The sequence below is a fragment of the Trichechus manatus genome, unplaced genomic scaffold (genome assembly GCF_000243295.1).
Source record: "Trichechus manatus latirostris isolate Lorelei unplaced genomic scaffold, TriManLat1.0 scaffold00172, whole genome shotgun sequence".
Classification (NCBI taxonomy): domain Eukaryota; kingdom Metazoa; phylum Chordata; class Mammalia; order Sirenia; family Trichechidae; genus Trichechus; species Trichechus manatus.
The window spans coordinates 4,458,937-4,474,598 of record NW_004444108.1 but is presented as its reverse complement, the minus strand read 5'-3'; the positions used below and the strand labels follow the sequence as shown (position 1 = coordinate 4,474,598).

The 15,662-nt window shown below is 36.9% G+C and overlaps 1 protein-coding gene across 1 annotated transcript in view; it reads right to left on the bottom strand.

Annotated features, from left to right (window-relative positions):
- Positions 1-15,662, bottom strand: part of PRIM2 (DNA primase subunit 2) — a 316,775-nt gene that overhangs the window by 96,742 nt on the left and 204,371 nt on the right. Inside the window, exons 9-10 of the mRNA XM_004386833.3 lie at positions 9,940-10,012; positions 6,963-7,148 (exon numbers count right to left, since the gene is read on the bottom strand). Coding sequence (XP_004386890.1) covers positions 6,963-7,148; positions 9,940-10,012 — 259 coding nt within the window. The remainder of the gene's footprint in view (positions 1-6,962; positions 7,149-9,939; positions 10,013-15,662) is intronic.

Sequence of the window (15,662 nt, the reverse complement as noted above, 5' to 3'; positions counted from 1 at the left end):
CCTTTCCTAACATGATCCACCCCAATAACTTCATTACTTTCATTTGCACCACCATGTTTTGTAATTGTTTTCCAGATTACTTGTGTCTCTCAACTCACCCCATTATGAGGTAGATTAAAATCTTAAGGCAAAAGACTTTTTCCTTTTTCAGTGTTGGTCTATATAATCAGAAATCCGTATTTAGAGAAGCCAAATTACTTTGAACCAAGTATATGTAGAAACTTTACTTACACAGTTTTCTTTTTGTTTATAAACCCTCATAAAATTCCAGCTTAGTCATTTAATTTTAGTGAATATTCAAAGTTATGAGACTACGTACATTTAACTACAATTATAGTTACTGAAGGGGAAAACAGACTTTGCGAGGTGGAACATGGCTGCCCTCATGATTTCCATTAGTTCACTGCTTTTCTGTTAGTTCATTGCTGTTTTCCAAGCCCCTGTTATGTGACCTTGCTGAGGCAGTCTTATGGCATGGAGCCACTTTTGTCCCTGACCACTATAAAACCTCTGCCCCCTACTGCTCGGCGAGGAGATCTGCTTTGGTCCTCCAGTCGCTGAGGACCACTGCCTCCGTATATAAATCTCCCTAATAAACTCTTCACCGCCACACTGTAGTTACACGCCTCTTTGTTTGGTCTCTCAGCACCCTCCAATTCTGGAGGCAAATTTCAAGTTACTGGTCCATGCCTGGACAGTTACCAATTTACTCAACAGCTGGTCTGACCACAGTTACCTGTCCAGCAAGACCACTTCCTACTGATCTACTAGTCCATCTATCTTTGGTAATTAGGTAAAAACTTATATCTCCAGACTCATCTCTTGCCACAATTACACATACAATTCAGGTTTTCATCTCCTATAGGATCGGCTATACTCTCTCACCTAAAGGCCTTTGAAAAGGCTGCCCCTCAACATGGAATACCAGACTAACTCCTTAACTTCATCTGACAAATATAACATCCCCACTCAGTGAAGCACATAGTAATTATTCTCCCTTCCCTCAACTCCCTCATCTGTTCTATTGAATCCTACCTCTACCATAGCAATTATGATTCTGAATCATAATTATATTTGTATTTATCTGGTTTTCCCAGGAGATTGTAAAGTCCTCATAAATAAGGGCTGTGTCTTTTATTGCAGTATCTACAGAACAGCACTTGTCCATGGTGACCACTGAATAAAAATCTATTGAATAACTTACACAAAGTAGATGATAAAAAGACAGAATATGTGTATATATGCATAGACATATATATATGGACATATATATGGACATATACATATATGGACATATATATATATGGACATATACATATATGGACATATATATATATGGACATATATGTGTGTTTGTATTTCAGTAGGAATCATAGTTGAAATATTTGTAACTGAGTTGTACTATATTTTTGGACATTAAATAATGATGATGATACTTGGTTATATAGTTGTATATTCTTCCAACCCATATTTTGATTTTGAAAAACAAAAGGTGGACAAATTTGGCTAGCTAATAAAATGACTATTAATATTTTATAATTTGTTAGAAAGAATAGGTCTGTCCAAACAGAAACAAATAAAACACATTAAGGTTTTATTTTATTTTTTTTTTAATCTGCAAACTGCTTTTTAAAACTTTGGCAGAAATTACAGTGTATCAGCAAAGGCCTAACACCTGCCAGGTATTGTGCTAAAATAAGCCCTTGAGACTCAAAGTAGAAAAGTCATAGTCCCAGAATTTAAGTAGCTAAAAGACTAGTCATAAGACACACGTGCAAACAAACATACTGCAATTTGCTAACAGTACAAGATTGTAGGTACAAAGTTTGATGAATGTAGATCAACATAAGGTATTCAATTCCTAATTCAACAGAAAAAAAAGAAAACTGCAATTACTGGACAACTAATTATGTGTAAGACACTAAACTAGGGGCTCTATCCTCTGCTACAAAAACCTTTGAGGTTCTTAGCTTTTTTAATGTGATGGACCTCATTGGATAGAAACCCCTTCTAATTTATAAAACCAAAAGTTCCTATTGTAAATTTCAGGTTCTACTAAAATTCTTGGTTTAATTAGCTTCAAATTCACTCTAAATGGAATAATAGTACATTAACAAACAATTGTATTTTTGCTCTGATTCATATGAAGAAACTTGGAGAAACAACAGACCAAATTTCCTGGTTTGCCATGTATTTATTTCTATGAGGATTTATTTTTTAGTCCATTCAATAAACATTTATTGAGTGCCTACTAGTCAGGCACTGTTCTATGTGCTAGAGTTACAGCAGAGAAGAAGGAGAAAGATAAAATACCTGCTTTTATATAGTTTATATTTCAATTTAGTAGGTCAGAGAAAATAAATGAATAAATAAATATGATGAAATAAGTGCTAACAATTATAAAAGCATTATCTGGTAGCAAGTAACTGGGAGCTACATTTGGTGGTCCCTCGGTATCTTAACAATTCCATCTGGTGGAGTGTGTATGCTGGTCTGAAAGTGATGCAAGAACAGAAACAACCAAACCAAATTAATAACTCTGAAGAAGTATTTTATAGACAGATGTTTACTTTTTACATGCAAAGAGAGGCTGACTTAATCCATCAAATTTCTAATAAAAAATAACAGAGAGCATCAGAACCCTGAGTTGCTTCCACAATTATTACTATTCAAAAATGTTTATAACAGAAAACAGAAATTTTGTAAACTATAAAAGAAAAATTGCTTCATCTTAATAAAAGGTATCTAGAGGCATGCTGCCTTAATATTTATACTCAGGGTAACAATTAAAAACACCAATATAACATTTTTAGCTTATTTCACAAGTCAGAGGACAAATATTTCTCCAACAAGAAGTATACCCTTAGAAAGAAAGTACTCAAACAAGCAAAAAAAAAAAAAAAGACTAAGAGCCTGCAATAAGCACAAACAAGGGAAGACAGGAAGAAGAGAGAGATACTCATTAGGCAGTCAATACAGGGGGAATGGAACTGCATTAGAAGACAGCTAGGAAAAAGGGATATTTGGTTCTAGTCAGTGTATCTAGGGAAGGTAGTGATGACAGTAGAGTTACAACTGGAATATGTTAGAGATACTCCGTCCTCTTCTGTTACCTCAAAAGTAATGGCTAGGTACCCGTAATTTTTCCTCACATCACATGACAGTATATCCAGATAAGTTACACTAGCATAAGGAGAAAGAAATCAGATATTATAGTCATTTGGAAAACTCAGTAATAGAGAAGAACTGTGGTTGAAAATAACGACATTACAACATTTCTCTTGCACTGGCAGCAGCCCTGGTGGCACAGTGTGAAGCAATCAGCTGATAACCACAAGGTCAGCAGTGCAAATCCACCAGCCACTCCTTGGAAATCCTGTGGGGCAGTTCTATTCTGTCCTATAGGGTCGCCATGATTTGGAATCAACTCAACGGCAACAGATTTGGTTTTTTTGTTTTTTGTTTGGCAGGAACTGAGCTATTAAACAGAAGTGACTGATCCAGATCATTCAAACTGAGGTTCAACACCAAAGTTTTTTTATTAGAGCACTACCAAAAAAAAAAAAAAAGACTAATATACATCCTTCATAAATATTCTCTACAAATAGTATTTTAAATCATCAATTTTCTATACCTCTTAGAGTATTTTTAATTGTATGTATCACTTAGAAAATGGATATAATTATCAAATTGAAGAGAACATTTTAATGAACTACGGGATAAATTAAATTCCGTTTCATTGCAAAAACATATAAGGGAAGATATAATTGAGAAATACATTTATTTATAAATACAGACTCTGCAATAACAGAACACTAAACAGTCACAGTAAGTCATAAGTATAATTTATGATTTTTTAGTCATAATGTATTTCCCATAATCAATAATAAGCTAATGAAAACAGACTGCTATATGTTATCTGGAAAGGTAAGAAATTATCTATTGATTTTTTTTACAATAATTTTTGAAGAAAATGACTTTTACAGTACAAAATAAAAATCCTATAATTTTTTTTTTTTTTAACACACAGGTTTAAAAACAACTAAATATGGATGACATTGATACACAGGCCAACCCAGAGTTACATAAAAGAAGGCAGGTCAGTGAGCAGGTGTCAAGCCAGAAGGTCTAATACTCACAGTGTCTGCATCTGCTGGCATGGCTGGTTTTCCCCACTCTCTTCTGTCCTCTTTCCCCTTGGTTTACAGCAAAAACCAAGCTAAAATGCTCTTTTCACTTCACAACCACTGCCTAACTTTCTCCCTAGCTCAGAAATAGTCTACCTCAAAAAAATGTTATCAATCTAAAAAAAATTAAGTAATAATATATAATCAGGTCAATGGCAGAACAAGAGTCTCACGTAGGTTGATGAGCATCTAATTGAAAACCTTTTGTAAACAGAGCCATGGTCTTTTGGGACAGTCCAGTTAATTGGCATAATGTATTTCTAAAGTTTTTGTTCTACCTCCTGGTATGGTGAGTACTGTCTAGGGTCTTAAAGGATTGCAAGTGGCTATCTAAGATACAACTATTGGTCTTTATTTGTCTGGAGCAAAAGGGAAAGAAGGAAACTCAAGAATCAGAGAAGGAATTGGACTACAGGGCAAACTGTCTACATGAACTACTGCCTCCTCCACCTTGAGACCAGAAGAACTAGATGGTGCCTAGCTACTACTATTTAACATTCTGATCAGGGACACGATAGAGGAATCTTGATAAGAAGGGAGGAAAATGTGGAACAGACCTTCAAATTCTTTTTTTTTATTGTGCTTTAGCTGAAGGTTTACGAGCAAATTAGTTTCTCATTAAATAATTAATACACATATTGTTTTGTGACACTGGTCGCCAACCCTGCAACGTGTCAACACTCTCCCCTTCTCGACCTAGATTCTCCCTTTCCATTCGTCCAGCTTTAGTGTCCCCTCCTGCCTTCTCGTTCTTCCCCCTGGGCTGGTGTGCCCATTTAGTCTCACATACATTGTTCAGCTATGTGCATTACTGTTTGTTTTATGGGCCTGTCTAATCTATGGCTGAAGGTTGAACCTCAGGAGTGACTTCAGAACTGAGTTAAAAGGGTGTCTGGCAAGAACTTCAAATTCTTAAAGAATCCAGACTTACTAGACCTACTGAGTCTGGAGGAGTCCCCAAGACTATGGCCCTGAGCTGTTCTTCAAACTTTGAATGTAAATATCCCCTGAAGTTACCTTTAACATAAGTAACAGCCCAAAGAGTAAAGATTGTCACCATTGAGCACTGTGTTTCTTAAAAAAAAGAAATCTATATAAGACCAAAGGGTCAACAGCTATTTTAAAGCACAGACGAGAAGGTTGTGGGGTAAGAAGAATAAATAAATGGAACAACTAGAACAGAAGTAACGAGAATGTTGATACAATGTGAATAATGTAATCAACATCATTGATCATTATCTCTAGAAACTGTGGAATGGAAGCAGGTTTTGCTGTGTATATATTCACCAAAAATAAAATAAAATTAAATAAAACTTCTGTAAATAGCCATTTCACAGAATGCATCAAAAACCTACAACTGTCTATATTCACAAGGTGATTGTATTTCCTGGTGAATATATCCAAAGGACATAATTAGAATTATAATCAAAGATTTATCTGCCCAAGATATTGGTTGCAATAACATTTGTGACAGAGCAAATTAGATACAATCAAATATCCAATAATAAGGGAAAGATTAAATAAATTATATCACTTTCAAAGAATGTTATATTATACACCCAATTAAAATGACACATTCAAAGACTACTCTACAACATGGGAAACTGCTCATAATATAATGTCAATTTAAAAAGTGGGGAAAAAACACAGAGTTCTATATACCCATTTAGACTAGAAAGAAAGGTGAAAATGTTGACAGTGATTATTTCTGAATGGGGGATGGCAGCTAATTTTTTCTGTATATTTTTATATTTTCTACAATCAGAATATACTACTTCCAAAATAAAAGAAATATAATAGAAGAAATATCAAAAATTGTATTCAAAGAAAATCCTATTAAATGAATTATTTAAGATACTATGGACAATTATCAATGAAGATAGTTTTCAAAACCAATCTATAAAAACTACTAGAGCTTTTTATAATATACTATAAAAATATCTGAACTTTTAATAAAGTATACAGCTAGAGACATAATAAAGAGTCATTAAATTTTATAATGACTTGGTTAATATTCTTTGTTCTAAATTTATCTTTCCTAGGAGGAAGCAGACCAAGAAATAAACATGAAAAAAATTTACTTCATATCATAGCGTCGTGGCACAGGAAGGACAAAAAACCATATTTCTAAAACAAAATATTATAACTAGCACTATTTAAAAAAAAAAAAAAAAGTTGTTTGATTGTGTGTATTTTCACCACAATCAAAAAAAAAAAAAAAGAGTAAGAGTAGGAACCTGAGTGTTACAGATGGGTTTTAACCACATTTATAGTGATTAATGTCTAACTAAAAATGCTCTTGAAAGATTCCTCAAAAAGCAATAGAAAATCTTTTAAATTGCATTCATTTTATTTGTTCTCAGTATTTCCTAGTCCTCAAAATTGTATTGTTTATGTATGTATATATGTGTATACTATACAATCTTATAGAAATATAACTCTAAAAGCAATTTCAGCCTTGTAAGTTCTACTGTCAATATACCTACAAAGAGAAGACTCATTATTTAAGCATTACTTTACATTTTACATTGTTGTTTCAGCGTTACTTTACATCTTACATTGTTGTTCCAATCCTGTCCTTTGAATTAAATTTTCCAATCTTTGCTTTCATACCTATTAGATTAATATGTAAGTTGGTTTTTATCTAAACTAAACTGCAGACATACTTACCTTCCAATTTTCAACTATACTTCAAGGAGTAAATTCAAAAGGTAGACTTTTTAGATTTTAGGTCAAATTAAAATTACAGTTACTACTCTGATTTTTCATAATTACCTTGTCTGGATCCATCTTTCCTTTGATAAATTCTTGCTTCCAAAATTGCAATGCCTGTTCCAATGTTAAACCAATGCCCTTCAGGAAAAGGCCATACTGCATTCGGCCTCCATGACGAAGATGGTGATTTTCCCGTAAGGCTTTATGTAACTGACGCATGCAGGGTGGGAAAGATTTGGTAGAAAGCTACAAGAAAAAAACAGCTTTGGGTTATTTAGAAGATTTACTAGGTCCCCATAATACTTGTTGTGATTACAAATTCAGTCTAAGTGGAATAAAAACAAAAACTATAGGGAGGTATTACTTTGTTATGATTATAGATGAACTTTTTTTCTTAACTTTTTTTATGTTGATTATATGTTGAAATGATAATATCTGTAATGTCGTTATTGTTGTTAGGTGCCATCAAGTCAGTTCCAACTCATAGAGACCCTACGTACAACAGAAGGAAACACTGCCCAGTCCGGGGCCATCCTCACAATCTTTGCTATGTTTGAGCCCAATATACCGAGTTAAGTAAAATATATTAAAATTTGTTACACCTGTTTCCTTCTTTTTACCTTTTTAAGTTAAACTTTTTGTTTTGGGATGACTGTCGATCACATGCAGTTGTAGGAAATAATACAGTGAGATATCATGTACCCTTTACCAGTGTCCCCCAATGGTAATCTCATGATGCTAGGAGCCAAAATGGGGAGAAATAGCTGGATCTTCCATATGTTCAGAAGACAGAACCAACAAGACTTACTGGTGATTGGATTTAAGGTGTGAGAGAAAAAGAAGAGTCATATAGGTTTTCGGTATGTTGAGGTTTTTGGTATGCAAAAGTTGCATGCTTCAAACTAAGATTTTAGAGATGGTGTATTTATTGGGTTTGAGTGGTCTACGGTTGCCTGAAACAAAACAGGAAACGATTGTGGAAACTGAGCAGACAAAGAAATTGTAAGGCTAGAGTATGAGATCATCAACATGGATGTTGCATAGGCCAAGAACAATAACAGAGTACTGCTAGTGCATCAGCCAGGTGTTAGAGTCATCAGTAAATAATAAGGGTAGTTGGGGCGAGAAAGGGAGCAGCAACACAGGGAGGTATCAGGTGGTATAATGTGATCATATGGGCTTTCAAGGAGCTGGAGCTCTGGCAATGGAGGGCGAAGAAATAAGTTAGAAGTGGCAATGTGGACTAAGGAAGACACTTAACCCACACCTACAGAGTGTGGAAGAAAAAGCACTCTCTCTACTTGAAGAGGGCCACAAGGAAAACAATGTTGTCGAGAGAGCCAGTTTTCAGTTAGAAGAAAAATCTAAAGAGAACATTTGGAGAAGAAATTGAAAATATCGAGGGGTGTGCAAATGATAAGCTGTTGTGAAGATCGGAAGATACAAATACAGACATTGAAAGAGATCCAGATAAAGAGACATCTGTATCACTTAGCTCAGAGTTTCAGGCACAGACTCACAGACATGATTATCCCATAACACCATAATTTATGGTTATATTGCTCACTTATTATTTACTACACTGTCTACCTCCCCCAAGTAAGGTCCATGAAGGGAGGGACATTTTCTGTTTCATTTACCTCTAAATTTTCCAGCAAGGAGCCCTGGTGGCCCAGTGGTTAAGCACTTGGCTGCCAACCGGAAGATCGGTGGTTGGGACCCACGAGCCACGCCATGGGAGAGAGATGTGGCAATCTGCTTCCATAAAGATTTACAGCCCTAAAAACCCTATGCGGAGGCTCTACTCTGTCCCATATGGTCACTATGAGTCAGAATGACTCTATGACAAAGGGTTTGGTTTTGGTTTGGTATTTACAGCACAATTTTAAAAAAAAACCATTGCTGTCAAATCAATTCCAACTCATAGCAACCTTACAGGACAGAGTAGAATTGCCCCATAGAGTTTCCAAGGAGCAGCTGTTGGGTCCAAACTGCCCACCTTTTAGTTAGTAGCCAAGCTCTCAACCACTGCACCGTGAGGGCACCACAGCACAATAGTTGGTCCATTATGGATGGGCTTTGTATATATTCATTAAACGAATTAATGATTAAACTTCTATGTCCATCCACAGTATCCAATCAAGTTCACCTTTGCTTGTAAATAGGGAAACCATTTAGACAGAATTTGGAAAAGAATCAACCTCTGATCATTCATATAATATAAAGTATATAAAAATCATATGGGGGGAAAGAGAGAGAGAATACACTGTTTGAGAATATTAAAGGATGGGACATATAAGAACAAGTCTTCAAATTAACTGTGTAAGGTAGGCAATCCTATTGTTATTTCTAGACATACTAACTATAAGCACTTGATCATAACAAATAAGAAAAAATATTCATTCTAGTCTCTAAAAATTCATGGTCTTTCTGTACTTACCTTATTATAATTCTTATTTCCAAGCATTAAAATCTCAGTGTATTTTTAAGTTACTGTAAACAATTTGGTAATTGTCTAAACAAAGATTATTTATGGCTGGCTTATTTTTCCCCTTTTTGGATGGAGTGGAAGTTCAATTATGTAGTAAAGAGAAATTCTACAAATAAAAGTATTGTCAAGTGTGCCAATCTTTCATTCCACTATGACACCACAAAGTGAAATGAAGTCGAAATATGCTATTCATTGAGTGGCAACCCAGGGATGGAAGCCTATACTTAGTATTTTCCATTTCTCCTTTTCTAAGTGTATACGGCATTTAAATATAAACATAAACACCTTTTAGCTATTATTACTTAAAAGTATTCCCTTTGGAATAATTGCTTAAATTCTGTTTTTATCAGGCCCACAAACAATTTTCTGATTAAATCTGCCTTTGCTATGATTTAAAAAACATGGGATTTTTCTTTAAAAATGATTGACAAGCAATGAAATAACATTCTCTCCCTTCTCCCCATCCAAAGCTCATCTTTGGCTGAAGAAAATCTGTGTTTCCTCCATTGACAAAGGTCTAGGTTTAAAAGGATGACTGATGCTTACCGAATCGATCTGATCTAAAGAAATCTTCCCAACATTTCCCTGTGTACTGTAATCTTGACCAGTGTATGAATGACTACGAAAAAGAACAAAATATTAAAACAAGATTGGTAAAAAAAATTTTTGGAACACTTGAATTTTTTTTTATCCTGACAAAGATTAAAGTCAGAATGAGAAAATATTTAACACACAAATCTTAGCAGAAACATAGCCAAATATTTTGAACGTATTTAATATAAAAATTAAAGTAACTTACACCAAAGTAATTAAAAAATATAGTGACAGTCTGGACTTCCTGATTCCTACTCTAGTGTTACTTCCATTTCTTAGAAACATAATTCAAATTGTTGTTAAAGTTCAAACTATTTACCCTCTCAGGCCAGCAAAGAAGAGACGAGCTAAATTAGGAACCATCTTAATTGTGGTAGGTCCTTGAGCAAGTTACTTATGATTGACTCTCAGGTTTCTTATCTGTCAAATGGAGATGATAATGCCTGCATTGCAGGGTTGATGGGAGGTCTAAATTGAAATAATTTTTGTAAAGGTCCTGACATGCAGAATTCACTATTTGGTAAATAATTTATGACTAGCAGTCAGATATTACAATGGGCAAAAAGTTCTCATCTATATCTTTAATTAGATCCTTCCAAGGAGCCTTGGTGGTTGCTAACCAAAAGGTTGGCAGTTTGAATCCACCAGCCTCTCCTTGGAAACCCAACGGGGCAGTTCTCCTCTGTCCTATAGGGTCGCTATAAGCCGGAACCCACTCAGTGGCACATAATAACAACAAACAACCCTGAGAGAGCAGTTTATATTTGGCAGATGAGGAAATGGAGGCTCGGGAGTCAGAAACTTGATAGGATCAGAAAGCAAGTCAGCAGTGCAGTGGGGCTCAGATATTTTGATTCCCAGTGCTTTGTTTCTTCATCCTACCATGCCATCCCCTTCTCTATAATAAATTTTGCTGTATTATTGCTTATAAATTAGAAACTATAACTCGGTACCTACCATCTAAAACCCTCCATTTTTGTAATTTTTCAGCTTCTTGACACAATATCTATGCCTAACTCCATAAACACTAATTCAGATGCAGTCATTCAGGTGTGAGACAGCTAAAAACAACTGCTAGAAAACCACAGTCAAACCATGGTTTATACAGACCCCACAACTAAAGGGAGAGCCTGGAATGAAGTGTCATTACAATCCTAAAGAATTCCAGACTCTCTCTACTGCTGAGTACACATTCTCACTGCTGAACAATATAAATATACATACTCAAGATGCCCTGTAGCAAGGCTGTTGTTTCTACGACCAATCAATTTTACTGATTAAACCAGAGGTATGGACTATGAAGCAAAACTATAGTAGTATCTTGGGAGAGGTAAGAATGCTACACCTACTGGCAAGAAGACTATTATAAATAAGACTGTAGATTTCTCCTACTCTTAAAAACGTTCTCCTCCGCCACCCAGTGGGCTAAGGGAGTCAGAGAATTGTTTGTAGAGCAGGATGAGAACACAAAGGAGTGACGCAGAATGATCCCACACCTTAAAACACGTCCCCTTGTCTCCTATGATTTCTCCCTCAAGCAACAATTTTCTGCCAATTGATGTATCATTTGATTCTTCTATCCATTCCATTAATCGTGTTAGTATTATACATACAAAACACATGCTAAGTTAAGCCAACACTTGCCATTTAATTTTAGTATTTTAAATTTTAATATAGAGCATAACCAGAGAATTATTTCAGTGGAATCCCAAGACTAAAAATATGTTTCACTTTGCAATACCTTACAGTGAAGCAAAGACAGCAATAGAAAGAGCAGCAAGCTAGAAGTCTGAAGACCTGTTTTGTTTTGTTTAAATCACTAGCTCCACAAACTGTGGCAAGTCACTTAACCTTCCTGATTTGCACTATCCATGTCTGTAAAATGGCACCAATAATGCCAGGTGTGCCTAATCGACAGACACGCTGGGGAAATGAAATGACATAATATATTCAAAGTGCTAATTAAAATCAGTAAAGTATATTCCAGTATATAGAGCAACTGTGGTCTTGACCAGTAAGTACAAAAATAACAGGATGGGAAAAGTGGTAGCATGATCCTGCCGAAAACCCATCATCCAGCTGGGAAGTACTAGGCCCCTCACTGACCCCCTAAGCCTCAACTTCTCAGTCTATAAATTGAGTCAATAAGTGAGTACAGTGATTTAAAAGGATTGCTCAGACCAACTAGATTAACAAATGTAAAAGTCCTCTACAAAAGGTAAAATGATGTTCAAGCATGATTATGATTACTGAGTAAATGGGGTCAAATGATTACTGTACTCCAAGGAAGTTATTTTCTGCCCAGATTAATGCAGTATATTCATAATTGTGAAACATTAACAGAAGCTCAAAAATCAAGGTAGAGGAAAATGGAACAAATAATGCTTCTATGAAAAGATAAAAATCCTTAAGAACAATTTATGTTAGCTCAAAAAACTATCTTTGGGTTTACCTGGAAATTCCATGGGATGCTACTAAAGGAGATTCATAACAGGTACCTGGAAAAGTCAGGTACCTTTCCAACACATTCAGAGCTCAGTATCAGCTTTATATCACACTGCTTCCAAATGAATGCAGCTGATACTCTAATGAGCCGTCAAAATATATTATTTATATGATCAAAAAAGATCAATTTTTTTAAGTGAACATTTGTTAATGATTATTTTATTGGGGAAACACACCTTGCTTGGAAATACAGAAACAGTAATAGGTCATTTTTGACAGTAAAAACTATTTCTAATTGGTTCAAGATACACATATTAACACATGCAAATCCAGCAGAAAACACTGTTTTCTATCCATTTAAATCACTGCTTTATTTTGAGAAACACTCACTGTCACCAATGTTCATTTTTTAAAAAGGGCTTTCTGTATAAGACAGAGGGCCCCAGGCTGCGGAAAACTCCACTGCCTCAAGCAGCTTCTTTGGCATGCCCCATAGCTTTACATTAACATCCTGGTTCCTCTTTTCCTTAACTACTGCTCAGAACTAGAGGAAATAAGTAGAAACAGGTTTAGGCGCTATGCTGACATTCTGGATAACCTTTTAGCTCATTAAATGCCTCACACATAGTAACTTGCCCACCTTTGGGTGGCATTTAACTGCCATTTTCTGGACATGCGATGCATGTAAACCCCATTGCACCTGCGTAGTATGATTAAGAATGTTGCTGATATAACTTGTATGAACTTCCTGCTTGTAAACCCTATAAAAGTTAACCTTCCTTCTCGTCCTCGCTTTGCAGTCTTGGCAGCAGCAGCCCCAACTGTTCCTTTCCTTGCACAATGAAATAAAATCACCTTTCTGATCTTCTATCTTGGTCTCTCATTTATTGGCTAAGACGAGATGCACTGGGCACAACCTGGGGTTTCCACCTGGCAAGAAGTATGCATAAAAGTTTCTTGCTTCTGGACTTTCATAAGAAAATAAAGTGAGATATACTACAAATGCCACTGTTTTCAATAGAGCAGACCAAAAAACATTTTAAAGGGTTACATAATTCAAATTGTCATGAATCAGTATTTTGCCATATACCTAAAGAAAAAAGTGTGACTGAACAATCAAGATTTGATTTATTTAGTTTTCAGTTTAGATTTACCACAAATATACCAGGAAAAAAATTTTACAAACAAACCAGACTTCTGGCAAAATGGCGCTCTAGGCAGAAGCCCCACGCCGTCCCTCCACAGCAAAGATCCGAAAAACTAAGCCGAACAGAGAAAACAACAATCCTCAAACCCTAAAACATCAAATAAAGAGATAAAGAACTAGGCAAGCACCAAATGGAGTGAGAAAACTGACAGAGAACGGAGAGCGAGGAGAGATTCACGCAGACGTCCCCTACCAGCTAATGCAGCGCGGATCTGCCAACTTGAACTGCTATCGGAGACCAGCAAACGGGGTACGAGAAAACAGCTTCACGGAGCTTCCAGCGGGAGACAAAATAACCGGTAATTTGGGATATATGCTTTCCTACCCCCCACCCTTCTTCACCCCCACTCGGCCTCCTCTGCTTCCCGTGGCCACAGTCTCTTGACCAGGAAACACCGACTGCTTGGATTCCACGCACCCGAACGGGCCGACTCTCTGAGTGCCATTTGTTGGCTGCTGGTGTTGCTTTTTTCCGCTTCTTTTGATTTCTTCCTTACCTCTCACCACCTCCCCATCCTTTCACTCAAATACCTGGCTCCAAGCGTCATCTTTGCTTCTTCCTGAGGAGCTGCAGAGCTCTGGTAATTTGTGATATACGCTTTCCCACTCCCTACCCTTCTTCACACACGCTCGGCCCCCTCTGCTTCCCGTGGACACAGTTTCTTGTCCGAGAAACACAGGCTGCTTAGATTCCACCAGTCCACACTAGCTGGCTCTCTGAGTGTCATTTGTTGTCTGCTGGTGTTGCTTTTTTTTCCGCTTCTTTTGATTTCTTCCTTACCTCTCACCACCTCCCCCTCCTTTTGCTCAAATACCTGGTTCCGTGCGCCATCTTTGTTTCTTCCTGAGGGGCTGTGGAGCTCCATTCGAGTGTGGAGCTGCTTCCTGGTCTGGGCTGCCGCACTGGTGGGATCCCGGGGCTTTTGTTGGTTTGTTTGTTTTGAATTGTTTCTTTGTTTTCTTTTCCTTTTCTTGAGTTGGGAGGCCTCTCCGGCCAGGCGGTGCTGCGTGGCAAGGAGATTACCCCCTCGGCTTGCACAGACGTGCAGAGGGATCCCTGAGGACATTTCTTTTTCCGCTGTTTTTTTTTTTTCCCATTTCTTTTTCTGTTTTTTGGGGTGGTTTTTCTTGTTCTTTTTTTTTTTTAAATCTGTTTTGCTTTCTTTTCCCTCTTTCTCCCTTTTTGTCTTTCTTCATTACTCAGTTTCTCATCTCTCTATATCTTCCTTCTCTTTCTGTTCCCTGAATACTTGGTGTTGTATACCTCTATGCCTTCTAGCCAGGCCGTACTGCAACACCTGAGAGCAACTTCCCCAGACCTCACAGCTGCACCGGTGGGATCCCCGGGAACTTTGTGGTTCTTTAACCTTTCCGATTTTTATTTATTCATTCTTTTCTTTTCTTCCTCTTCCCCTTTCTGTTTTTCTCCATTTCATAGTCTCTCATCTCTCCACTACAACGGCAAGCTCCCCTGGCATTCTTTTTTGTTTGTTTGTATGTTTTTGGCTCCTGTTCTTCTCTCCTCTCTCCCATATCCATCTTAGCTCCACACATAACAATCTCTCCGCTGCGTCCTGCCTACCTGCACCGTGTGCTTGATATCACACCACCAAGTAGCATAGGCACAGCCTGCTGGAACCTGCCCTGCACTGATTGCCGACCCACCCTGGTGGCTGTAGTGGGCGCCACAAACAACCAGTCCCAGTGGCTCCTCTTCGGCTGGACCTGCCCTGCCGTACCATATCTGAGTGACTGACCCTGCCAATTGGAGAGGAGGCGAAAAGTATTGTTCCCATAGATGAGCAAACAACAAACAACACACAGTCCGCCTGCTCAGACATAGTCAAAATTTTTTTTTTTAAACAAGGGACGAAACAAACAAATCTGCAATCAATAAACAAGAAAAATAACTATTTAATGCCCCGAAGATAGCAGACAATATCAAAACATCTACAAAAACGGGACAGGATGTTTCTAGTAGGCTACAAAATAAAACACCAGATGACTTTCCAGCAGAAGAAAA